The following is a 27266-nucleotide window of genomic DNA, read 5'->3' as shown; positions in this document are numbered from 1 at the left end:
AGTCCACAATGCTCACTAAAATGACTTAAAACGTTCAAAAGTAACAATAAATTAAAATGTATTGATAATTAAATAATCAAAATCAGCCATTACATTTGAGTTGTTGATTAACAGACTTATTAAAAAGATAAACTAATGAAATAGGGCTGGACAAAAATGATACCAATAACTTAATATTTTGTTGCAATCCATGCAATGAAACTGTTTCTGTATTTGTCAATGAGCCTTCTGGACCGGTCCACAGGTATTTTGGCCCACTCCTCATGAGCAAACTGCTCCAGTTGTCTCAGGTTTGATGGGTGTCTTCTCCAAATGGCATGTTTCAGCTCCTTCCACTGATGTTCAATGGGATTCAGATCTGGGCTCATAGAAGGCCACTTCAGAATAGTCCAACGCTTTTCTCTCAGCCATTCTTGGGGGTTTTTGGCTGTGTGTTTTGGATCTTTGTCCTGTTGGAAGACCCATGACCTCCCACTGAGACCAAGCTTTCTGACACTAGGCAGCACATTTCTATCCAGAATGCCTTGATAATCTGGAGATTTCATTTGATCTTGTACAACTTCAAGACACCCTGTGTCAGATGCAGCAAAGCAGCCCCAAAACAGAACGGAGCCTCCTCCATGTTTCACAGTAGGGACAGTGTTCTTTTGGTTGGATGCATCATTTTTGAGTCTACCAACATAGAACTGATGTGCCTTACCAAAAAGCTCCAGTTTTGTCTCATCTGTCCAAAGGACATTTTCCCAGAAGCTTTGTGGCTTGTCAACATGCATTTTTCCAAATTCCAGTCTGGCTTTTTTCTGATTTCCTTTCAACAGTGGGGTCCTCCTTGGTCATCTCCCATGAAGTCCACTCTGGCTTAAACAACCACGAATGGTGTGATCTGACACTGATGTACCTTGATCTAGGAGTTCACCTTTAATGTCTTTGGAGGTTGTTCTGGGCTCTTTGGATACAGTTCCAACTATCCGTCTCCTCAATTTGTCATCAATTTTCCCCTTACGGCCACGTCCAGGGAGGTTGGCTACTGTCCCGTGGGTCTTAAACTTCTGAATAATATGTGCCACTGTGGTCACAGGAACTTCACGCTGCTTAGAGATGGTTTTATAGCCTTTACCTTTACAATGTTTGTCTATAATTTTGTTTCTTATGTCCTGGGACAATTCTCTCCTTGACTTTCTGTTGTCCATGTTCAGTGTGGTTCATACCTTTTCACCAAACAGCACCGTGACTATTTGTCTCCCTTTAAATAAGCAGACTGACTGATTATGGGTTTGAAAACAGCTGTGATGTCAATGAAAGGACATACCTGAGTTTATCATGACCCCCGGGGCAATTAGTTCTCAGTCTTTTATGGAGGTACCATCATTTTTGTCCAGGCCTATTTCATTAGTTTGTTTTTTTAAATAATTCTGTTAATCAACAACTCAAAAGTAATGGCTGATTTTGATTATTTAATTATCAATACATTTTAATTTATTGTTACTTTTGAACGTTTTAAGTCATTTCAGTGAGCATTGTGGACTTTCTTTCTTTAACTGAGGGGTACCAACTATTTTGTCCACCACTGGATGTGGTAAATAACTTAGCGGCACACTGGTTGTAAAACACCGTTCTAGAAGTTTTCCAGCCTCAACCAGCTAGGTCCTTCTGGAGCCTGAGCCTGCTACATTCTCAATGTGGAAACTGGCCTTATTTTATGCTGTTATGTGCCAGTTAGCTTTCTGGGATCTAAAGCTTTGGAGACAGTTGATCATGCTGTCTTGAAAGACAGATTACTTAGCCTTGGACTTTCTGAACATGCGGTTGCTCAAACTACATAACAGAATTCAGTGCATTAAATGTAAAGACTCTTCTTCAGAATTACTCATCATCCAAAAAGGAGTGCAGCAGAGTTCCAGTTTTAGGCCTCCTTTTATTTATTCTCTATATTGATGACTTTGGTCAAAATGTCTCAAAGCTAACTTGGGCTTCTATGCTGATGACACAGTTATCTATTGTTGTGAATCTTCTCTCACTGAGGTCATAGAAACCCTACAGAAAGCCCTTGTTGCTGTCCAAAACTCACTTCTTCAGCTCAAACCAGTTCATAGTTCGGAGAAGTCAAAATTAATATATTTGTCCAATGAAAAATCCCTCCTACTATCCCAGTAGTCACCACACTTGAGCAAGATGTTTCATAAGTACAAGTACCTTGGTGTATTATTTGATGAATCCTTCAATTGAAAACCTTGAAAGCTAAAACACATGATGGGTTTCTTTTAGTGATAAAAGTTGTTTTGTTTTTTTGAAGCAAAATAGCATCTTCTACATTCAACTTTGTTGTTCTACATTATGTGCATCTTCATGATCAGAATGCCTCTTCCTCAGGCCTTCAAATGCTGGCCAGTGTTTACCATTCCTCTTTATGGTTCATAACCAACTGCAAAGCACTGACACATCATTGTGAACTACACAAACGAGTGAAATGTCCTTCTCTCTCCACTAGGAGGCAGAACCATTTTCATTGATGAGTCTTCAGCTTGATCACTGCCTCCCTATATCCACACATTACTAATACTGTAATATTTATGATTCACTGTTTGATTTTTAGAATTTAAATTTCTTACAAACATTTTGTTTAATTGCTTTATGGTTTTAATCTATTAACCCTTGTGCTATCTTAGATGACCCCCCCCTTCCATTGACGTGTTCTCCCTACCATGACAAAGGTGGATAAAGGTGGAAAGATTTCATGTAATCCATGGACACCAGTGAAGATCACAAATCATTGAAGAAAAAAGGTTCAGAGCTCTGTCTAGCGGGTCTAGATGACCCAACTCCCAATGTTAAAGTGCCTAGGATAGCACAAGGGTTAATGTGTCTGTGAGTCATAAACTGACTCTGGCTGCATCTTGGCCAAAAGGGATTTTAATTTCAATGGGAATCTGCTGGTTAATACAGGCTAATACTAATAATCGTAAATAGTCAGGGAGGCTGTGGTCACATTCCCAGAGGGCTTTGGTTCAAGGAGGCGTCTGTGAAACCACCAGGAACAGCCCTAGACACTGCTGTGAGCCTCAAACATCAACCCAGTTTGTTCTAAGACTGTCTCGCTAGTCTCTTCATACCATCCAGACCATGATGTAGGAAAGGCCTGCAATCCACAGGGTGGAGGACACGAAGGACAGCATGAAGCACTTCTCCCAGCGGGGGGAGGAGCAGTTTGGGATGGTCAGGTAAAACAGCAGACTGAGGGGCCAGGCCAGCAGCCACTTCAGTTTGTTCAGCAGACCTCCTGCAGGGGGCGACACAGAGCTCAACTCTAAGTATTCACTGGTTCAAATGAACTTTTTAACACAGAGAAGTTGCTGGCAACCCCTAAATAACCCACGCTCTTGGACCTACTGGATCTCCTCAACTGTTGAAGCAATGAATGTGAATGAGCTGATTCTGAGGCATCAATATGCAACACATCACTACCGACAGAATCAGCTGATTTACGTTGATTGTGTCAACACTTCGATGCTGTAAGGATTTTTATTTCAGCGCAAAGCCGCTTCAGAATCCGCTGGGATGACGTTAATCGTTTCCATGGTTGAAGAGTTACGGCAGTTAAAAGAATGTCATCGTCCTTTGACGACTGTTTCAAGTCATTCTTTGACTTTGTTAAACTCCCCCTCCCCTGCTGAACCCCATCCACCTACCACCCCCCACCTCTTGTAATCACACAATATCTGACCTGAGAGGGCGGGGGGGGGGGTAATGCCCCCACATTTATGAGAAGCTCCTCAACTTAAAGTAATTTGTAGTTTTGTCTTGGTAATCCAAATTCAGGTGGTGGAGTCAACTAGGAGCCTACCTGGGCAGTGTAAAGGTACAAAGGGTCCCTCTCCATCCTCCTCCTCTTCCTCCTCCTCTTCGTCATTGCCATTCTTCTCATCCTCCATTTGGAGCCCTGCCTCCTGGTCGCTGTGCCGGATGCTGAGGCGCCTCTCAGCTGCAGAGCGGCCGGTCTTTGTGCCCCGCCGGCCTTTAGAGGGGACGTCCGAGTCTCCGTTGGTCAGAGTCCGGGTGTTGATCAGCCGCTGTCTCTGTGTGGCAGACAAACCAGCCGTGCTATGAAGACCAGTTCAGCAACGTTCCACCACATTCTACTGTTGGCTGTCGTTTTTCAGAACAGGTAGGAGATCTAGCTGGAGGAACCAGAGAGCCTCATGACTTGATCTAAGATGCTTGTTGTTTTGGCTCTCAACAGGAATTCAGCGTCCTGTGTTGGTTCACATGAAAGTCCAGCAGCTGAATGTGAAAACACAGCTGGTGTTTCTGCAGTCAGACAGACTGTGTGCTGTAAGAGACGGAAACCAGAACTTGACAGGAATGTCTTTCTGAGAGCTGAATGTGAATGTTCATTCTAGAAACTCTGAGCTATGCCGCTACTTATGCTACCCATCCTCCTCCACAAGTGTGATTGTTGCAGTCACTGACATGTGGAGGGATGTGGAAAAAGCTGGGGGGTATCGTTTTTGCAAATGCTGAAAGACGCATTACACAAACAAAAGTGATTGAAACATGTATTTTTGATCCTTTCACTCTGCTCTTCTCATTTGCTCTCATTCTGCCCCCACCTGCCCCCCATAGAAAATGATGGAGCTCCGCCCCTGATTGTCCCTCTGTCTTTTGGATTTTGCTAGGTTTGGTGGTTGCATGGAAGCATTCAGGAGCAGCTCCAACATCAGGCTTGTCCTGAAACTGTTTCTCCAGCTCAGACTGAGCATGCTGCTGCTGAAGCTGATGTGTGGTTCCGGATGAAACACAGACATTGGTTGGAAGCTGCCCCCACCTCAGTGATGATCATGCGTGACGCCATGGTGAGGCGGGTTCTGGGGGAGAAATGACTGGTGATCATGATCCTCATTCCTGCCTCAGAAAAGGACAGCTGGTGTGGGAACGCCAACAACAGCTCGTCCACCATCAGCACCGACACCTTCCTTTGGTGGTTTGCTGTTGGGCACACACACAGACACACACACACACACACCGTGTGAAGTCAGACTTTCATTTTGCAGCCTTTAATCACATCTCAGAAGATCCTCAACACACTTGACTCGGTGGCTCCGGGACCTGAAACATTTGGGTTTGCGGCCTTGCTCAAAGGCATTGTGCAGCAAGGTTAGAAGTGGTGGCTGCTGCGCTTGTGTCCCTGTCAAATCGTTTTGTCCTTTTGGTAACAAGACTTGAACTAGTGATCACTGGGCTGGAGGAGAGCAGGGATTTTAGGGAACAGAACATGAAGATGCCCCCCTCCACACACATAATTGGATGGAAGGTGACTTTAACATAATCTTAATGTTTTTGACCAAAAGTTTTAAGACAGATCCTAATTCTGAAGAACATCTTGTGGTATTCATGCATGCTTGTTTCACAAAGAGACTTCAAAGGTGTTCTGATCCATCAGGCCACAAACTGAAACAAAATACAGAGCGACGGCTAAGACACACCTGCACCGAGGAAGCTCACCTTTCTTCAGCAGCACTGCTGTGGCGTCACAGCCATCATCCAGTTCAGCGCTGCCGGCGGCACCGTTCTTCAAACCGGATGGGCTTTTCTTCTGACTCTCCAGAAAACGAACAATGTGAGAATTCATCCTGAAATAAAGGTCACGTCTGAGCATCAGGAGCCTCACAAGAAGGCTAAAGACCAATGTCCTTGTTTCTGATCAAACGTGGGTGGCTTGATGATGAGGATCTTTGTCAGGCTTTAACTCATGATGAAGACGAGTCTGACTTACTTCATGATCAAAATGTAGACGAAGTACATCAGAACCAGCGTGAGAGCTTCCCACCTGAAACAGACTCACCTGTTAAACATGGATTCACTGATGAAATAAAGAGCATTAAAAGTTCAAGAATTCAAATCTGAGCTCACCACACCACCTTCTCGTCATAGATGAACTGTGATACACAGAGTCAGGGGTTACAACACTGGACTCCCGTGAGAGCTGGTTGAAATAGTTGAGTCCTGTTCTTACCACAATGAGGGCTGAGATGGACATGGTGTAGTAAGTAGAGTCTCTGAGCAGAGGCCAGCAGGACAGACGGATGGTCTATAACACAGACAGAACACCGTGAGGCGACAGGTTACCCGACCACAGCAGCCGTCCTGATAGGGAACATCTGTCTGGTGTCTACATCATTCATCCAGGTGATGGAACCCCGTCTGTGTGGCTCCTCTGAATTCCTGTTTATGAGTTGGAATCAAACCAAAGGTACCAAACAGTGCAGTTCATCAATCAACCACTAGAGGCTGGCATCAGAAGTGACCAACGTCCCATTGACTCCTGTGTTAAACAGTCCAACTTTGCACCCAAAGGTAACTTGTGTTCAGTCTGGTTAAATAATGGTTTAGGTGTTTGTTTCTTTATTTTTTTATTTTTTTTTTTACTGTCTGATCCAATAGGCCATTCTCAAAATGATGGTGGAGATAACTGGGTATTATCAGAATAGCAGAGTCCTGTGGATGAGGAAAGAGATTATCGGTCCAGTTCATGAGTCTGTGGTCAACAGATGGAAATAGCTTCCTGATGGGGCTCCCCAGCTGCTTTTAGGTTCATGTTCAGCTTTATCCCGTGTGCTATCTTAGATGACCCTCCCCCTTCCATTGACGTGTTCTCCCTACCATGACAAAGGTGGATAAAGGTGGAAAGATTTCATGTAATCCATGGACACCAGTGAAGATCACAAATCATTGAAGAAAAAAGGTTCAGAGCACTGTCTAGTGGGTCTAGATGACCCAACTCCCAATGGTAAAGTGCCTTGGATAGCAAGGGTTACTATTGGGAGTTGGGTCATCTAGACCCACTAGACAGTGCTCTGAACCTTTTTTCTTCAATGATTTGTGATCTTCACTGGTGTCCATGGATTACGTGAAATCTTTCCACCTTTATCCACCTTTGTCATGGTAGGGAGAACACGTCAATGTAAGGGGGGGTCATCTAAGACAGCACAAGGGGTAAACTAACTTTTAATTGGTGTCTTCAATGCTGCACTCTCAGTGTTTGATTCATTAAGCTTTGTTGTATTTTATTTAATCTCCCAGTAAACTGTAAAACCTTTTCTCTGTAAATCTCTTTGCAATCTTTGACACCTGCCATTCTGTTTCTCTAAGTCATAATTCAATCCATCCATCTTCTGTACTCATTTCTTCCAGCTCCGGTCACAGGGTTGCATGAGCTTATCCAACTCCTGAAGGGCAAAGGCAGGATTCACCCTGCACAGTCAGTCAGTCCATTACAAAAATGATCAGCTCAGTTTCAGAGTTTTACAGTAATCACCTGCAGGCTGAACAAGCCGCACACTCCAATAATACAGAGAATGTTGAAGACAGCAGAGCCCACAATGGTGCCGACGCCCACGTCGCCTTTGGTGATGAACACGCCTGACAGGAAGAAAAGAGCAGTTGGAGTTCTTAAACATGAAGCAGTTTCCATGGAGGTTGGAAAGATGCATGAGATGACAGGAAAGCTGCTCACCGATGATGGAGGTGAAGAGCTCAGGCGCCGAACTGCCAGCTGCCATGAAGGTGGCTCCTGCAACATCCTCACTCATTTGAAGATGCTGAAAGGGGGGCAGAGAGGGGTTTCCCCCATTGTCGTCTATCACAGGACTTCAGTTAGGCTGAGTCTAAGTTCCACCTTAGGATCAAACTCATGAACAGATAAGTTTGGACCAGAGATGTAGGAACCAAAACAGTTTTCTTGAAGCCTTTTGTTGGCAGAGTCAGACCGTAAAACCCATGCACAAAGGGGCGGGGCCAACTGAGAAACTTGAGGTGGTAAATGACAGAAACTGCTGTCTTACCTCACATATCTTTTCTAGGGAGGGCACAAAGTAGTCATCGCAGACCAAAGCCAGCGCATAGAACATGTAAACTGTCTGCAGGGACAGAAACAAGAGGGGGGGACAGAAAGGAATAAAATGAAATCTGGAAATATGTAAAGAATTAAAACAAATCTTTGTTTAAAATAGTTTGAAGAACTGACCCACAATAAGATTATGATCAAACACAGCAACTTTATTGACGTTTTTTTGCTCCTATTGGAGACGCTGAGCGTCACGGTCAAAATGGACCAGATGACTCAGGATGGTGATGACCCACAAGTTTTTTCTGAAAGCAATTGATCTGTTGATCCAGAGAGGGGCAGGGGGCTCAGAGGGCACCGGTTATCGGCTGCAGTGTGAATGCAGTCCAGAAGCTCTTTTGTCTGGGATGTTTGTTCATCTGGAGCTCTTTATGGGAACTTTATATCTCTCCGACATTGTTCTTTTTGATTGGCTGAGGTTCCTCCCACCTTATCTGGGGTGTTTTAAGATGTGAAAAAGTACCTGTGCAGGTGTTACATCATCCATGGCTCCAGTGAAAGCTGGAGACAAACATTTTAGTTACAGATATACCCAGGACTGATGAGTATAGAGTTATTATCCAGGCTGGAACAGCAAAGATCTATCAGTGCTTCAGCTTGGTGCCAAAGATGAGTAGAAACTACAGGCAGAAAAACTGGAGACTACACCATCATGGAGGACAAACCCATACACAGCAGCAACAGAAACAGGAAGTGACTGATGACCAGAAACCCAACCAGCAGATTCAAAAGTCTGAACAGAAGGGCAGCACTGAAGCAGAGATCATGGATGCACAGGAAGAGACCGTGACCAAGAAGCTAACAGTCTTCAGGAACATCCATGTCAACTATGGGCTGAAACCCCCGTTAGCTAAGGGAGGAGAACCTCCGCAGGGTTGAGAAGACCCTGCAGGACTTTCAAATTCAAACCAAATTTCAAACTAAATCTGCTTTTAAAGAGCTGTTTTTTACTCTCCACCCTTACGTCAGAAGATGCTGATACACAGCGGTTATATGTGAAGAGGAAATGGAGGTTGAAGCAGCGGACACTCACACAGAGGACGTGCAGGCCCACAGCTCCTTCTGCTCGCTCCTGGTTTGTGAAGAAATCTCTGGGGAACTCATGGATCGCTGGCGTGCACGAGCAGAACAGAGGAAAGGTCAAAGCTAAAGCGCAAAATGTTTGACATCAAAAAGACATTTAAAAAAAAGATTTACTGGTGTGAAGAAAAATTTGTATGAAAATGACAAAAATACAAATGCCCTTATAAAGACACAGCCAGACACACAACCACATACACATGAACTTAGAAACACACACATAGCCAGACGCGCACACACTAAACAGAGACGACACGGACTGGATACGAGAGCAGAGTGTTGTCAGTGCGAGTCTGGACACTGTGGAGACAATGGTGGATGCAAGAACAACAACTTTTTTGATTTGATTTGATTATTTCAAGCACTAATTGTTGAAAATACAATAAAAAAAAATCCCATAAAAAACAAACAAAGAAAAACAAAGACACACTTCAGTCACATTTGCTTAATTAAATATAGTGATCTTTAACTAAAGTGATTTATTGCTTAAAAAAGAGCAGGAAGAAGCAAGTTCATGTCATCCTACTGAGTTAATTAGTTTGATAGTGTGTCATCGTTTTTGTAATCTGGTTCTTATCAGATCAAGTAAAGAAAATCAATAGCTTATTGATAGTAATGTAAACATTTCAGTAATCATTAATGCACATTACAATGTAAAACTCAGTGGTTGTAATTAAAAGAGCTTTGATTATTCAACCACAATCAAGTTCACACATTTATTTGGAATTATTCAAACACCTGTTGATCCTTAACTCCTCTCATCTTCATATCCTGAAATAAGAGTTTCTTTCTACATATTCTTGAATATTTGGATATTTCAACATTTCTTGAGCTCATTACTTAAACCGTTCCAAAGTTTAGTGCCACACACCGACACACAGAAACTTTTCTTTGTGGTTCTTATCAGTTTGATCTTGAAGTTCCTACATCCCCTCAGTTTGTTCCTCCTTCATTTTCTAAGAACTGTTTCTGGATATTGAATGTAACGATTTCCAACTGACTCTGTATAAAAGTTACTATGAACTGTGATACACAGAGTTAGGGGTTGCAACGGAGAATTCATCAATACTCCGTTGTTTGACTTGTAAGTCAAAGTTTTAAAAGTCTGGATTGATAAAATAGATTGTTTGTATGATCAAGATATCTGTATCCCTTGTGCTATCCTAGGCACTTTAACATTGGGAGTTGGGTCATCTAGACCCACTAGACAGTGCTCTGAACCTTTTTTCTTCAATGATTTGTGATCTTCACTGGTGTCCATGGATTACATGAAATCTTTCCACCTTTGTCATGGTAGGGAGAACACCTCAATGGAAGGGGGGGGGGGGTCATAGGATAGCACAAGGGTTAAGTACAATTCTGATGGCTCGTTTTTGAAGTAAACAGAGAGGATGGAGTGAACTCTTGTAATTATTCCCCCAAATTTCTATACAGTAGGTGAAATATGGTAATATTAAGGAGCGGTTGAATAAATATCTACTTTTGTATCCTAATATATGTATAGATTTATTTACGATCGAAATACTTTTTAAGACTTTAGTTTGTATGTGTCTGATGTGTGGCTTCCAACTTAGTTTGTCATCGATAAAAACCCCTAAGAATTTGATTTCTGTGACACTTTCAATTGAGACATTATTTTTTTCAACTGAGAGCTCTTGATTGGCGTTGTACTTTCCAAACAAAAATCACTTTGGTTTTCTCTAGGTTCAAAGATAATTTGTTGTAATCCATCCATGATTTTATTTTGTTTGACTCTGTGTTTTCCACATTGACAAGTTCCCTAGGATTATCTGTAAAATAGAATATATTTGTGTCATCAGCAAATAATATGAGTTCTAAAAGTTTTGAAACATTGAATTTATAATTCATGGAAATATTGAATAGCAGCGGGCCCAGAATTGATCCTTGTGGGACACCACAACTTATCTCTTCGCCTTCTGATGTAAATTCATCAATCTTGACAAATTGTTTTCTTTCCGGTAAATAGCTTTTGACCCAAGTTAGCGCTAGTCCTCTTATCCCAGACACTTCCAGTTTGTCAAGTAGGAAGTCAATAAAAATTCCAGCTGCATATTTCTTTTTGTCCAGAATTTTTGAATTTCCTCCACAGCATCAATGGTAGTCAATGAGGTTGATCTCTTTTCTCTAAAACCAGATTGGTTTTCATTTATAATGTTGTGTTTATCAATAAATGTAACTAATTTATCACTGAATATTTTTCCTAAAATCTTTGAGAATTGTGGAAGAAGATAAACTAGTCTATTGTTAGTACATTGATGTTTGTCTCCAGTCTTATAGTTAGGAATCGCTACATTTTATCTTTGAAACATATATTTTCTTTCCCTTTGTTTACAGGGGAAAGAGAGAGGGGAAGAGTATGAAGGGGGGGGGAATTAAAAAATTCAAATTCAAATTCAAATTCAACTTAATTTATATAGCACTTTTCATGCTTCATAGCATCTCAAAGTGCTTCCCAAAGAAAGAATAAAACAAATTATATATATATATATATATATATATATATATATATATATATATATATATATATATATATATATATATATATATATATATATATATATATATATATATATATATATATATGGGGGGGGGGGTTTGACCTCATTTGACTGTGAGGGTCAACCCCCTCAGTCAAATAATCACCAAGACTGGCTATGGATACCGACTCAGAAATGGGGCCAACATCAGTCACCTCCTCTACATGGATGACATCAAGCTATATGCTAAGAGTGAGCGTGACATTGAATCCCTGATCCACACCACCAGGATCTACAGTACTGACATTGGGATGTCATTCGGGCTCGAGAAATGCAGCCGGATGGTGACAAAGAGAGGCAAGGTAGTCCACACAGGGGGGGTCTCACTCCCAGAAGGAACAATAGCAGACATTGAGGACAGTTACAAGTACCTTGGAATTCCACAGGCAAATGGCAACCTGGAGCAGGCAACAAGGAAAGCTGCAACAGCTAAATACCTCCAACGAGTAAGGCAAGTCCTGAGAAGCCAGCTCAATGGAAAAAATAAGACCCGGGCAATAAACAGCTACGCACTGCCAGTTATCAGATACCCTGCAGGAATAATAAGATGGCCAAAGGAAGAGATACAGACCACGGATGTTAAAACACGAAAGCTCCTCACCATGCATGGAGGGTTCCATCCCAAATCCAGCACCCTGAGACTGTATGCTAGCCGCAAGGAAGGAGGCCGAGGACTAGTGAGCGTAGAAGCCACTATCCAGGATGAAACATCCAAGATCCATGAATACATCAAGCTCAAGGCCCCAACTGACAGTGTGCTCAGTGAATGTCTCAGGCAATGGAGAGCAGAGGATACAGTGCTGGAGGACAGATCCTCATGGGAGGACAAACCCCTGCATGGGATGTACCACCGGACCATAACTGAAGTGGCTGATATCAAGAAGTCCTACCAATGGCTAGAAAGGGCTGGCCTACAGGACAGCACTGAAACACTCATCCTGGCAGCTCAGGAACAAGCCCTGAGCACCAGAGCCATAGAGGCTCAGATCTACCACACCAGACAAGACCCAAGGTGTAGATCTACCACCCCAGACAAGACCCAAGGTGTAGATCTACCACACCAGACAAGACCCAAGGTGTAGGCTGTGCAAAGAAGCGCCTGAAACAATCCAGCACATAACTGCAGGGTGTAAGATGCTGGCAGGGAAAGCATACATGGAGCGCCACAATCAAGTGGCTGGAATAATATACAGGAACATGTGTGCAGAATATGAACTGGAAACCCCAAGGTCAAAATGGGAAACACCTCTGAAGGTGGTAGAGAATGAGAGGGCAAATATCCTGTGGGACTTCCAGATCCAGACTGATAGGATGGGAATGGAGAATCAACCAGACATTGTAGTGGTGGATAAAGAACAGAGGAAAGCCGTTGTGGTGGATGTGGCAGTGCCAAGCGATGGGAACATCAGGAAGAAGGAACATGAGAAACTGGAGAAATACCAGGGACTCAGAGAAGAACTGGAGAAAGCCTGGAAAGTGAAGGTGACAGTGGTGCCTGTGGTAATTGGAGCACTCGGGGCAGTAACCCCCAAGCTGGAAGAGTGGCTACAACAGATACCTGGAAAGACCTCAGACCTCTCAGTCCAGAAAAGCGCAGTGCTAGGAACAGCTAAGATACTGCAGGAGCCTCAAGCTCCCAGGCCTCTGGTAGAGGACCCGTGCTTAGAGGAGAAACCACCTGCGGAGGGTGAGAGGGGCGTTTTTTTTTTTTTTATATATATATATATTAGTTAAATAATAATATAAAGCACACAAAAACCCAACACATACACATCCCTCCTTTAAAATAAAAACAATTAAAATTAGCTGTTAACATTTTATCAAATCAAATAAAAACGTGGACAAGTACAAACTATGTAAAAGCTTTACTGAAAAGATGTGTCTTAAGTTTTTTCTTAAAAACCTCCACAGTGGCTGAAGCCCTCACGTCCTCAGGCAGGCTGTTCCACAGGCGAGTCCACAGTGTTGAAAGGAGGCCTCGCCGTGGGTTTTAGTTCTGACCTTTGGGACCACTAGCAGACCTGCACCTGTGGACCTGAGGGCTCTGGGAGGGTCATAGACTAAAAGTAAATCTGATAAAAATGAGGGTCCAGTTCCATGTAAACTTTTATAAACTAATAAAAGAACCTTAAAATCGATCCTAAAGCTGACAGGGAGCCAGTGCAAAGACTTCAAAATTGGAATAATGTGCTCCTTCTTTCTGGTTCTGGTTAAAAGACGTGCAGCTGAGTTTTGAACAAGCTGCAGCCGGTTTATAGTATTTCTCTTAGCACCAGAAAGAAGAGCATTACAATAGTCTCTCCTAGAAGTTATAAAAGCATGGATTAATATTTCAGCACTGGCTTGTGAGAGAAAGGGTCTCACTCGGGCAATATTTCTAAGATGATAAAATGCAGTCTTTGTAACTTGATTTGCGTGTGCTTCAAAGTTAAGATCTGCATCTAAAATCGCACCGAGGTTTTTGTACTTTATTGCACACATTCAGATTAAAAGTTGATAAATAGGATTGGACCCTTTCTCTCTCAGCTTCAGGACCAACAATTAAAATGTCAGTTTTGTCTTGATTGAGCTTTAAGAAGTTCTCTCCCATCCATGTTTCAATATCTAAAACACAACTTAATAGGTCATCAATGGGTCCCATGTCATCAGGAGACACAGCCACATATGTCATCAGTGTCATCAGCATAACTATGAAAGTTTATGCCATGTCTCCTGATGACATCACCTAGCGGTAGCATGTAGAGGTTAAAAAGTGTGGGGCCAAGGACCGAACCTTGTGGCACACCACATGTCAGTCCGTGCCTCCCAGATGATGCATCATTTACACTGACAATAAAATCTCTTCCTGTGAGGTAGGATTCAAACCAGCTGTACACAGTTCCAGTGATCCCAACCATGTCATGCAGTCTGTTTAGAAGAATGGAGCGTTCAACTGTGTCGAAGGCTGCAGTCAGGCCCAGCAATACTAAAACAGATGTTTTCTTCTTCTTCTCCCCCGTGAACCGCCACCTTAACGTGGTGGGGGAGTTTGAGAGCTTGGGTGATCCCAGGAGCTAAGCTGTCTGGGGCTTAAGCCCCTGGTAGGGTCTCCCATGGCAGACAGGTCCTGGGTGACGAGCCAGACAAAGAGCGGTTCAGAAACCCCTGATGAAAAGAAACAACGAGGACCCGATTACGTCGCCCGGATTGGCGTCACCGGGGCCCCACTCTGGAGCCAGGCCCAGGGTCGGGGCTCGCAGGCGAGCGCCTGGTGGCCGGGGCTCTTCCCACGGGCCCCGGTCGGGCACAGCCCGAAGGAGCGACGTGGGACCACTCTCCCATGGGCCCACCACCCGTAGGAGACCTCAAAAGGGGCCGGTGCAGTGTGGTTTGGGTGGCAGTCGAGGGCGGGTGCCTCGGCGGCCCAAACCCCGATCATGGAACCTGGCTTTTGGGACATGGAATGTCACCTCTCTGGGAGGGAAGGAGCCTGAGCTGGTGCGAGAGGTTGAGAGATACCGTCTAGATATAGTCGGGCTCACCTCCACACATAGCCTGGGCTCTGAAACTCAGTCCTTAGAGAGGGGTTGGACTCTCTACCACTCTGGAGTTGCCCAAGGTGAGAGGCGGCGGGCTGGCGTAGGCTTACTCGTGAGCCCCCAGCTCAGCCGCCAAGTGTTGGAGTTCACCCCGGTGGACGAGAGGGTCATGTCCCTCCGCCTCTGGGTGGGGGACAGGTCTCTAACTGTGGTTTCGGCTTACGGGCCGAACAGCAGTTCGGAGTACCAGGCCTTCTTGGTGTCTCTCGAAGGGGTACTGGAAAGTGCCCCAACGGGGGACTCCATTGTCTTCCTGGGGGACTTCAATGCCCACGTGGGCAATGACAGTGGCACCTGGAGGGGTGTGATTGGTAGGAACGCCCCCCCTGATCTGAACCCGAGTGGTGTTTTGTTATTGGACTTCTGTGCTCGACATAGTTTGTCCATAACGAACACCATGTTCGAGCACAAGAGTGTCCATCGGTACACCTGGCATCAGGACGCCCTAGGCAGGAGGTCAATGATCGACTTTGTAGTTGTTTCAGGTGACCTTCGGCCCTGTGTCTTGGACACTCGGGTGAAGAGAGGGGCGGAGCTGTCCACCGATCACTACCTGGTGGTGAGTTGGATTCGCTGGCGGGGAAGGAGGCCGGAAAGACTTGGAAGACCCAAACGTACTGTGAGGGTCTGCTGGGAACGTCTGGCTGAGCCCTCCGTCAGGGAAGTCTTTAACTCCCACATCCGGGAGAACTTCAAACAGGTACTGGGGGAGGTTGGGGACATTGAGTCCGAGTGGACCATGTTTTCCACCTCCATTGTCTCTGCTGCTGCTCGGAGCTGTGGTCGCAAGGTCTCTGGTGCCTGTCGCGGCGGTAACCCCAGAACCCGGTGGTGGACACCGGAAGTAAGGGATGCCGTCAAGCTGAAGAAGGAGTCCTACCAGGCCTGGCTGGCCTGCGGGACTCCAGAGGCAGCTGACAGGTACCGGCAGTCTAAGCGAGCTGCGGCCCGGACTGTTGCGGAGGCGAAAACTCGGTCCTGGGAGGAGTTCGGTGAGGCCATGGAGAAGGACTATCGGTTGGCCTCGAAGAAATTCTGGCAAACCATCCGGCGACTCAGGAGGGGAAAGCAGTTCTCCACAGGCACCGTTTTCAGTGCAGGTGGGGAGCTGTTGACTTCAACTGGGGACATTGTCGGGCGGTGGAAGGAGTACTTCGAGGATCTCCTCAATCCCACTGACACGCCTTCTTTTGAAGAAGTGGAGAGTGAGGATTTTGGGGTGGGGCTGTCCATTACCCGGGCTGAAGTCACTGAGGTAGTCAACGAGCTCCTCGGTGGCAAGGCCCCGGGGGTGGATGAAGTCCGCCCTGAGCACCTCAAGTCTCTGGATGCTGTGGGAGTGTCTTGGCTGACACGTCTCTGCAGCATCGCGTGGCGGTCGGGAACCGTACCACTGGACTGGCAGACAGGGGTGGTGGTTCCCCTCTTTAAGAAGGGGGACCGGAGGGTGTGTTCCAACCATAGGGGAATTACACTCCTCAGCCTCCCTGGGAAAGTCTATGCCAGGGTACTGGAGAGGAGAGTCCGTCCGATAGTCGAACCTCGGATTCAGGAACAACAGTGCGGTTTCCGTCCTGGTCGTGGAACTGTGGACCAGCTCTACACCCTATCTAGGGTGCTGGAGGGTTTGTGGGAGTTCGCTCATCCAGTCCATATGTGTTTTGTGGATTTGGAGAAGGCGTTCGACCGCGTCCCCCGTGGCATCCTGTGGGGGGTGCTCTGGGAGTATGGGGTCCGGGGAGCCTTACTGAGGGCTGTCCGGTCTCTGTATGACCGGAGTAGGAGCTTGGTCCGCATAGTCGGCAGTAAGTCAGACCTTTTCCCGGTCCACGTTGGACTCCGGCAGGGCTGCCCTCTATCACCGGTTCTGTTCATAGTTTTTATGGACAGAATTTCTAGGCGCAGCCAGGGGCCGGAAGGGATCTGGTTTGGGGACCACAGGATTTCCTCTCTGCTTTTTGCAGATGATGTTGTCCTGTTGGCTTCATCGAACCGGGACCTCCAGCGTGCATTGGGGCGGTTTGCGGCCGAGTGTGAAGCGGCTGGGATGAGGGTCAGCACCGCTAAATCTGAGGCCATGGTCTTTGACCGGAGAAAGGTAGTTTGCCATCTCTCGGTCGGTGGAGTGTCCTTGCCCCAGGTGGAGGAGTTTAAATACCTTGGGGTCTTGTTCACGAGTGAGGGAAGATCGGAGCGTGAGATTGACAGGCGGATCGGAGCAGCGTCCGTAGTTATGCGGTCGCTCTATCGGTCCGTCGTGGTGAAGAGAGAGCTGAGCCGAAAAGCAAAGCTCTCAATTTACCGGTCGATCTACGTTCCAGTACTCACCTATGGTCATGAGCTATGGGTCATGACCGAAAGAACGAGGTTCCGAATACAAGCGGCTGAAATGAGCTTCCTCCGCAGGGTGGCTGGGCGCTCCCTTAGAGATAGGGTGAGAAGCTCGGTCACCCGCGGAGAGCTCGGAGTAGAACCGCTTCTCCTCCACATCAAAAGGAGCCAGTTGAGGTGGCTCGGGCATCTAGTTCGGATGCCTCCTGGACGCCTCCCTGGAGAGGTGTTCCGGGCATGTCCCACTGGGCGGAGGCCCCGGGGAAGACCCAGGACACACTGGAGAGACTACGTCTCTCGGCTGGCCTGGGAACGTCTCGGGGTCCCCCCAGAGGAGCTGGAGGAAGTGGCTGGGGTGAGGGAAGTCTGGGCATCTCTGCTCAGTCTGCTGCCCCCGCGACCCGGTCCCGGATAAGCGGAGGAAGATGGATGGATGGATGGATGTTTTCTTTTCATCAAAATTGGACCTGAGATCATTTATAACCTTGACCAGCGCCGTCTCTGTGGAGTGATGGGATCTAAAACCAGACTGAAATTTTTCTAAAATATTATTTTTATTAATAAAATCATTTAGTTGGATAAAAACTAGTTTTTCTAAAATCTTACTTAAAAATGGCAGGTTTGACACTGGCCGGTAATTATCTAGATCTGAAACATCTAAACCGCTCTTCTTCAGAGTGGGTCTCACTATAGCAGTCTTTAAGGATGTGGGAAAGATCCCAGTCTGAAGAGAGCGATTGACGATGTTCAGGAGTTCCTCCTCACAGGATAAAGACACAGACTTAAAAAGAGAGGTGGGGATGGGATCAAGAAAACAGGTTTGACTCTTAAGTTGGGAAATCACTTTACGAAGCTTTGCAGCATCAATCAAGACAAAACTCTCTAGTGTGTTCTTAAAAGGCAAACAGAATGCATCAGACTGAACTGTTAGTGGATGGATGATAGATGGATTGTGGGGGGGTGGGGGGAAATGAGGGGATACAAGTGCCAGGTTGCTAATTTGAGTACCGATTTTCCACTTCCCAAAAGGGAAATTCTGACACTAGATCACTAAACCACATCCATCCATCTATCATCCATCCATCTATCCATTAACACAAACACATGAACTCTGAAACACACACCACCAGATATACAAACGCACACAGGCGCATGCACTCAGAAACACACATTCAGCCAGATGTGCACACACAAGAGACACACAAATACAGACACATGCCCACTCACACAATACACAAATACAGACACACACAAACTCACACAGGCACATGCACTCAGAAGCACACATAAAGCCAGATATGCACACAGATACACAAGCAGAGGCACACACATGCACACTCACAGAGATATAAATACAGACACACGCAATCAGAAATGCACACTTGCATGTAAACGTACACATATAGACACACAGACCAACAGAAACACACATGCACTGGCACAAACATTCACACAGACACGCATACATTTAGAGACAGTGTTCGACCATGTCCCCCGTGGTGTCCTGTAGGGGTTGCTCTGGGACTTTGGGGAGTCTTACTGAGGGCTGTCCGGTCTCTGTATGACCAGAACAGGATCTTGGTTCACATACCTGGCAATAAGTCAGACCTGTTCCTGGTGCATGTTGGACTCCGGCAGGGCTGTCCTCTATCACCGGTTCTGTTCATTATTTTTATGGACAGAATTTCTAGAAGCAGCCAGGGGCCGGAGGGGTCTGGTTTGGGAACCACAGGATGTCATCTCTGCTCTTTGTAGATGATGTTGTCCTGTTGTCTTCATCATGCCAGGACCTCCAGCATGAATTGGGCGGTCTGTGGCCCAATGTGAAGCGGCTAGGATGAGGGTCAGCACCACTAAATCTATGTGCATCTGAGTGTAAATCTCTGGAGACTGGAGAAAGGTAATTTATCCTCCCAGGGAGGGTGGAGTGCCACGGGTGGGAAGAGTTTAAGTTACTTGGGGTCTTGTTCACGGGTGAGAGAAGATCAGCAGACTGCGTTCTTTTCATTTGTGTAGCACCAAGAAAAGAAGGAGAATTTGTAGTATTCCAGATCTAAAAGTGTCTTTAATCTTTTCTATCTTGCTTTGTATTTAGACCACAATATTGTGAGGTTTTTGAGTTGGGGGGGCATCAGAGCTTTAAAGATTCACGACATGTTTATACAGAACCCGAGTCCTCTGAGGACTGAACAGAGCAATCACAGCAGACACAAGTGGACTCTGGGCTTAAATGTTGGCGGTACAGGTACTTTCCATTTGCACCCATTAGGGGTTAGTCTCTAAAAGTACACAAATACATGTTTATACGTGCACACACCTCATATGATTAATATCTAGGCCGACCCTAAACAAGCCTCGAAGGTCGTCCTTCCAAAGGTAAAAAACCAAATTCCCCCCAGCTCCACTGCCATGCTTACATAAGAAGTCCAGGGTTGCATAAGAGCTCTCAGCTCCATTAGAGAGGATGAAACATTAAATCTGAGGACAGCTTTGTTTGAGCGTCTGTGAGGGAAAGCTGCACACGTTTACACACATGCTCGCAGATGCACCCGCTCACATGCATGTACACACACATGTAGACTTACACACACACATGAACATAAACACAATGAGCAAATCACATATTTTCAGCAGCACTTCTAGCTGTAAAAACTGAGGTTTGATGATGATTTGTCTTCAGGTTCTGTTTAGTTTTTTGCCTGCTGCTAGGGCTGTAATGATCAATTTGAACAACAATTCAATTCATGTCATAATTTGTGGTTACCGATACGATTCATAGTTGGTTTTGGTTCATTTTGAAAGATCCAAATGAATCTGATTCAGTGACCTAAAGTGGATCCAGATCATCTTCATCCAAACTTGCAGCAGTCAGACTCAGACAGAAATTCCTGCTACTGAACAGTTTTCAGATTCTTGGATTTCTTCCAGATCATCAAGTGGAAATGAAATCTGTGTCCAAACAAACAAGTAAACTAGAATGAATGTCAAATTCATTCACATGTTAGTTTCCTAAAGTTCACCACTGTTGTTTTTCCACATCCAAAGAATCCAAAGGGAACATTCTTAGAACATTCTAGACACTGGATGGTCACATGACTTTATTCAAAGTCTGTCCACACATTGGACTGGAATGATGGACTGATCCGTGTTTGATGACATCACATGTGTGTTGTACGCTGATGCACCTGGTCCTTTTTACATCATACTAAAATAAACCTATCATGCCTAAATCCAAATGGTATTTTTCAAGATTGATTTATCTCATTTTGAAAATTTTTATTTAATGGTGTAGATCGATTTGTTTTGATTGAAATTTTGACTCAGTAGAATAGAAATTGATTAATCAATTAATCGTTACAGCCCTATTTTCTGCCTCTGCACAAATGGCCACCTGTTCCAGGCTTTAGTCTTTTCTCATTTGTCAGGTGATACTTCAGGTTTTGTTCTGTCGTGCTGAAGTTCGTTTTGCTTTTTGTCGTGTTTTAATTCATTTGTTCAGTTAGGTCTCAGTTCCCAATCCAAGTCTCCTGTAACCCCCCCCCCCCCCCCCCCCCCCCGAAAAAACAAAAAACGTAGCTCTTGGTATTTCTTCCTTACAGTGAGTGCAACAACCTACCCAAATGTTTTCATCTGCCTGACAAGTGAAAGCAACATCACCAGCTTTCCTCTGTCAAGCATTTTTCAAAAAGCCTCCGAACACGAGGAGGACACTGATGAAGGACACTGTTCCCTGTTTGAGTGTACCTTTACCACAGCACTTCTGAAGCTCTCATCCTGCTCAGGTTTGGGAGAGAAGTAACACAGCAAGGTCAGAGGGCGGGGCTTAAGGATGAGGCGAACTCACCTGGTTCAGTGCAGTTTTTCTCTGGCTCTGAGAAAAGCTCAGACTTCACATCTTCCTGTAGAAGATGTCGGCTCTCCCACTTTGCTTCCTCCACACCCAACGAACTGGGAAGACGCTTTCCTGAGATCCAGACAGACATGGGGGGGGGGGGGGGGTAAGCTGCTTTCAGTTAGAGCTCAGAGGAAAACTTTTCTTCATTTCTTCCACAGTTTTCATGATTGAAGATTTGAGGTTTTCTGAGGTTTGTGCCAGTTGCAGCCCTGTGTAATGATCTGACCCCTCCCTGCATCATCTGGGTCAGTCTTCTGAATCCCCCACCCCAACGTCCTCTCTTCTAGTCTGCAAGTTAACAGGCTCCTAAAAGTCTGTGCTCAGAACATCTCAAATGAAAACAGAAGCAGGGACATGATGAATATAGAACAGGGGTGTCTATCCCGATTGCTCAGGGGCCAAAATCTAAAACATGCTAAAGGTCCTGAGCGGAACAGGATAAACCTTTATTGAACAAAACTAAACTTTTAAAACGTAACTTTTTAAAACATAATTATGGATAAAAAATAGACCGAAAATTTGATTTTCAGAATGAATCCACTTAAACTTTAAATAACTTATATTTTCTCTCCATAAAAAATACTATGAAAATTTCTAAATAAAGTAAACGTTACAACAACAAAAAAATAAATCTTTCTGTACTCTGTCATTTTAAATAAAAGATAACCTTAAATTTTTAATATACTAAAAGATTTAGCTCTCCAAAAATATATCCTGTTAAAATTACACAAATTCAAAATATGAATTTGCTGCATCACAAAACAAATCAAACCTGGAGATATGACTCAAATTTGTTCTTTTCAGCAATAAATCAAATTCTGTTTTCCGTTTGTACTCTGTCTTCAGTATGGTACTTTGTCTTCAGTATGGTACTTTGTCTTTAGTGTGGTACTTTGTCTTCAGTGTGGTACTCTGTCTTCAATGTGGTACTTCGTCTTCAGTGTGGGACTTTGTCTTTAGTGTGGTACTTTGTCTTCAGTGTGGTACTCTGTCTTCAGTGTGGTACTTTGTCTTTAGTATGGTACTTTGTCTTCAGTGTGGTACTCTGTCTTTAGTGTGGAACTCTGTCTTCAGTGTGGTACTTTTTCTTTAGTATGTTACTTTGTCTTCAGTGTGGTACTTTGTCCCCAGTATGGTACTTTGTCTTTAGTGTTGTACTTTGTCTTCAGTATGGTACTTTATCTTCAGTGTGGTACTTTGTCTTCACTGAGGTATTCTGTCTTTAGTATGGTACTTTGTATTTAGTGTGGTATTTTGTCTTCAGTGTGGTACTCTGTCTTCAATGTGGTACTTCGTCTTCAGTGTGGGACTTTGTCTTTAGTGTGGTACTTTGTCTTCAGTGTGGTACTTTGTCTTTAGTATGGTACTTTGTCTTTAGTGTGGTACTTTGTCTTTAGTGTGGTACTCTGTCTTCAGTGTGGTACTCTGTCTTCAGTGTGGTACTCTGTCTTTAGTGTGGTACTTTGTATTTAGTGTGGTATTTTGTCTTCAGTGTGGTACTTTGTCCCCAGTATGGTACTTTGTCTTTAGTGTGGTACTTTGTCTTCAGTATGGTACTCTGTCTTCAGTGTGGTACTTTTTCTTCAGTTTGGTACTTTTTCTTCAGTGTGGTACTTTGTCCCCAGTATGGTACTTTGTCTTCAGTATGGTACTTTGTCTTCAGTGTCGTATTTTGTCTTCAGTATGGTACTTTGTCTTCAGTATGGTACTTTGTCTTTAGTGTGGTACTTTGTCTTCAGTGTGGTACTCTGTCTTCAATGTGGTACTTCGTCTTCAGTGTGGGACTTTGTCTTTAGTGTGGTACTTTGTCTTCAGTGTGATACTTTGTCTTTAGTATGGTACTTTGTCTTTAGTGTGGTACTTTGTCTTTAGTGTGGTACTCTGTCTTCAGTGTGGTACTTTGTCTTCAGTGTGGTACTCTGTCTTCAGTGTGGTACTTTTTCTTTAGTATGGTACTTTGTCTTCAGTGTGGTACTTTGTCCCCAGTATGGTACTTTGTCTTCAGTGTGGTACTTTGTCTTCAGTATGGTACTTTGTCTTCAGTGTGGTTCTTTGTCTTCAGTGAGGTATTCTGTCTTTAGTGTGGTACTTTGTATTTAGTGTGGTATTTTGTCTTCAGTGTGGTACTTTGTCTTCAGTGTGGTACTTTGTCTCCAGTGTGGTACTTTGTCTTCAGTGTGGTATTTTGTCTTCAGTGTGGTACTCTGTCTTTAATGTGGTACTTTTTCTTTAGTATGGTACTTTGTCTTCAGTGTGGTACTTTGTCCCCAGTATGGTACTTTGTCTTCAGTGTGGTACTCTGTCTTCAGTGAGGTATTATGTCTTTAGTGTGGTACTTTGTATTTAGTTTGGTATTTTGTCTTCAGTGTGGTACTTTGTCTTCAGTGTGGTACTCTGTCTTCAGTATGGTACTTTGTCTTCAGTGTGGTACTTTGTCTTCAGTGTGGTACTTTGTCTTCAGTGTGGTACTCTGTCTTCAGTATGGTACTTTGTCTTCAGTGTGGTACTTTGTCTTCAGTGTGGTACTTTGTCTTAAGTGTGGTATTTTGTCTTCAGTGTGGTACTCTGTCTTTAATGTGGTACTTTTTCTTTAGTATGGTACTTTGTCTTCAGTGTGGTACTTTGTCCCCAGTATGGTACTTTGTCTTTAGTGTGGTACTTTGTTTTCAGTATGGTACTTTGTCTTCAGTGAGGTATTCTGTCTTTAGTGTGGTACTTTGTATTTAGTTTGGTATTTTGTCTTCAGTGAGGTACTCTGTCTTCAGTGTGGTACTTTGTCTTCAATGTGGTACTCTGTTTTCAGTATGGTACTTTGTCTTCAGTGTGGTACTTTGTCTTCAGTGTGGTACTTTGTCTTCAGTGTGGTACTCTGTCTTCAGTATGGTACTCTGTCTTCAGTGTGGTACTTTGTCTTCAGCGTGGTATTTTGTCTGCAGTGTGGTACTCTGTCTTCAGTATGGTACTTTGTCTATAGTGTTGTACTGCAGGAAGTCTGAGATGAGTGTCAGAGAGAGAAGCGCTGACTGAGACAGCAGAACCTTTTAAAAAAAATCATCAGAGTTTATTTGTGTTTCTGTTTATGAAAATCTGAATCAAATAAAAGGTCTGGATCCCACAGCATCAAAGGAACCTTAGACATCATGTGTCTAAAACGGTTTAAAGACTAAGAGGCAGGTTGTTCACATGATCACAATGTAGTTTTACTGTTTCAATCGTTTCATATCTTTGCTTCTCATCACCAGAGCACCAAACTGGATCTTGGTTGTCTTTAGTGAAACCTGGTTCTGTTAGATCCTCAGAGGAGACATGGAGGCCAGGCCCTCCTCAGGTCCAGAGATGGACTCATGAATGCAGAGGGTCAAGGAGAGCTTTATCGAGTCTTTGTCAGCTCATCAATCTCACATTTACTGAGGGCTATGACAGTTCTGCTCCATATTTAGAGGAGCTTAGAGGAGAACTCTGCGTGAAAAGTGCCAGGAGGATGTGAGGAGAGCTGCAGGAGGAGCTAGCACTTTGTGTCAGGATAAGAAATCTCTCAAATCTATGTTTACAATCTATATTATATCAAAATATCTGAAAAGGTCACAAAAGCTGAAGGAAGCATGACGGTGAGAAACCAGCTCCAGGCTTTCTGTGCTGAAGAGGAGAGCGCCTTAGAACAGAGACATGCTAGAACTGTAGGGCCTCACAGAAGAACAAGAGGAAAGAAAGCGACTGCTGCACTGATGATGGAGGCTGACCCAAATGCAGCTGAATTACATGCAGCGCTGCAAGCCTGGGGGGGGGGTGAAGATTACTGTGGAGGAAGATGAGGAGCAGTAAAACAACAACAAACACAAAAAAATCCAGCTTTGACTTCAGATTTCTGCTGCTCAACCCAGAAGCAGACGACATTTAACCTACTTTAGGAAAAGGAGCTGCTGATGTACATGTGCACACCCACACACACACACACCCACACACACACACGCTCAATACTCCGTTGTACAGTTTGAATCGAGGCTTCCTTCCTTCAGCTCCAGCTGCTGCCTCTGGCTGTGCATCATGTTGGACCTGTGATGCTCTTGCACCGCCTTCTCTGTGGCTCCTCCCACAGATAAGGTGTGTGTTTTCAGATGTCCTCAGTTTAACGTAAGCAGCAAGGTTCAGTCAGCCAAGGTGTTGCTTCACTTTGTGCTGCTGCTTTACATCAAATAAAAAGATGAACATCAGATCTGTCACTTTGTGCTGAAAAAAAGAAAACCAAACTCGCCTCAGAGGGTTTCACGCGGCGAGGCGACAGGACGGGATTTGAGCAGCTCAGGGTCCAGTTGGTGAAAACCCCTCAGATGTTAGACAACTGATCTGCAAACACACTAGTAAACCTGCAGAACAGGGGGGGCGCCCATGCAGCAGGATTAGGGGGTGGGCTCCGCAGGCTCTTTGGCTCCTCTGCTGTTTCGAAAACAAGGGGGGGGGGCTTAGGCGCAACCCCACCCCTCATAGAAAGGTCCAGCAACTGTAGTGTATTTCCGGCTGTGATTTAGGGAGGCAGGACATTAACCATGAATGCTTGGAGAACTGGACTGAGTAACAACCCCCACCCCCACCCCCAGTCTTCTCTATATAGAAATAAACAGCTGTTACTCAGTCATTCTGTTGGTCAAAATAATCATTCTGGATCTGATACATCTTTTTAAACATGTTCTTGATAATCCTCTTTACTCTTCATAATATTGTTTTCTTTATCAGATATCTGGACTCTGATCAACTTGGACCAATCACGGCTAACTCGCAACATCTCGCTCAACAATGGCGACTGAATTGATTTCATTTGGTTGGAGCCAGAATTGAACCATTTTCTATGGGTGAGATCACACTGCCCCCCCCCCCCCCACACACACACACACAACTATTGCTGACGGTTGGGGGGTGGGCAGGCTCTCCTTTGTGTCCCTTTCCCATTGGTGAAGAAGCCCAACAGTGAGGAACAGCTGAGGTTCACAGAACTCTGAGACCAGAACAAAGCTGTGCTGATGTCTGCTGACACAGACTTAGGGTGAAACATCCCCCTCTGACATGATGGTGGAAAAATTATGATATGGACCGGCTTTTTCCGAGTCACCCCAAAGTCATGGATACAGTGGGGGCATTTCTGTTCTGAACACAGGACCTCTGGGTTTGCAGATGACACGCCGGTGTCCCTGCTCTGATGGGACAGCTGTCAACCAGGAGGCTGAGCCTCTCATGAGGGGATAAGAATGACTGAACTGTTCTCTGCTCCCCAAGATCACAAACATCTGGCCCCCACCCTTGCTGCTTAAAAGGCTCTCACACATGACTGGTTCAGAAAGGACAGAAACAGAGCCACAGGTTGACACCAGATCCGTCTCTGCAGGGCTGCACGTGCAGCTGCATGCATCTGTTCGTCCATGGAGCCCTGAAGTCTGATGGTTCTGCTTCCCCTGTGCGGTAAGTCATCTGAATACCTGCTGACCTGACAGAGATCCATGAGCTCTCACAGAGACGTCCGAACCCACATCTGCCTGCGTCTGCGCAGCTACCCCTGTCTGCGCAGACTTCAGGTGCACGCCGCGTTCTCTAACGGAGCCCGGATCAAAAACGTTCAAAGTGCCCCACCTGCTCCGTGAGACACCGAGCGAAGCCCAGCGGCGAGCCCCAGCACGACCCCCGCGAGGCACACGCGGACGGCAAGCATCTCTTTCCGCCTCCTCCGCCGAGCCCCGCTCCTCCGCCGGACCAGCGTCTGTCCTCCTGCGAGCGGCTCCGGCATCCCTGCAGCCTGATCGGGGGCCATGGCGCTCCTCTCCGCGGGAGAACGGAGGAACGGATGCAGCAGCGGGGAGGGCTGTCCACGCGCGCACGCAGCTGTGAGGAGCCGCGTGCGCCAAACTCACTGTGCTGAGCGTAACTTCACATCCGGC

At 45.1% G+C, this 27266-nt stretch overlaps 1 protein-coding gene across 2 annotated transcripts in view; it reads right to left on the bottom strand.

Annotated features, from left to right (window-relative positions):
* LOC101174615 (sodium/potassium/calcium exchanger 3) overlaps nt 1-27266 on the bottom strand; it is a 30444-nt gene extending 3178 nt beyond the window's left edge. Inside the window, exons 1-13 of one of the 2 annotated variants that reach the window (XM_023963091.2) lie at nt 26962-27266; nt 21292-21411; nt 8934-9010; nt 7839-7913; nt 7511-7595; nt 7313-7416; nt 6011-6085; nt 5908-5933; nt 5771-5824; nt 5500-5627; nt 4823-4983; nt 3842-4073; nt 3111-3277 (exon numbers count right to left, since the gene is read on the bottom strand). In XM_023963091.2, the coding sequence (XP_023818859.1) occupies nt 3111-3277; nt 3842-4073; nt 4823-4983; nt 5500-5627; nt 5771-5824; nt 5908-5933; nt 6011-6085; nt 7313-7416; nt 7511-7595; nt 7839-7913; nt 8934-9010; nt 21292-21411; nt 26962-27139 (1482 nt within the window). In that variant the 5' untranslated portion in view covers nt 27140-27266. Of the gene's footprint in view, nt 1-3110; nt 3278-3841; nt 4074-4822; nt 4984-5499; nt 5628-5770; nt 5825-5907; nt 5934-6010; nt 6086-7312; nt 7417-7510; nt 7596-7838; nt 7914-8933; nt 9011-13441; nt 13588-21291; nt 21412-26961 lie in introns of those variants that run through there. The other variant, XM_078931659.1, reaches the window with a different exon arrangement.

This window comes from Oryzias latipes, chromosome 15 (assembly GCF_053564925.1).
Source record: "Oryzias latipes strain Hd-rR chromosome 15, Olatipes_Hd-rR_3.1".
NCBI lineage: Eukaryota > Metazoa > Chordata > Actinopteri > Beloniformes > Adrianichthyidae > Oryzias > Oryzias latipes.
This window is presented reverse-complemented; position numbering and strand designations above follow the sequence as displayed.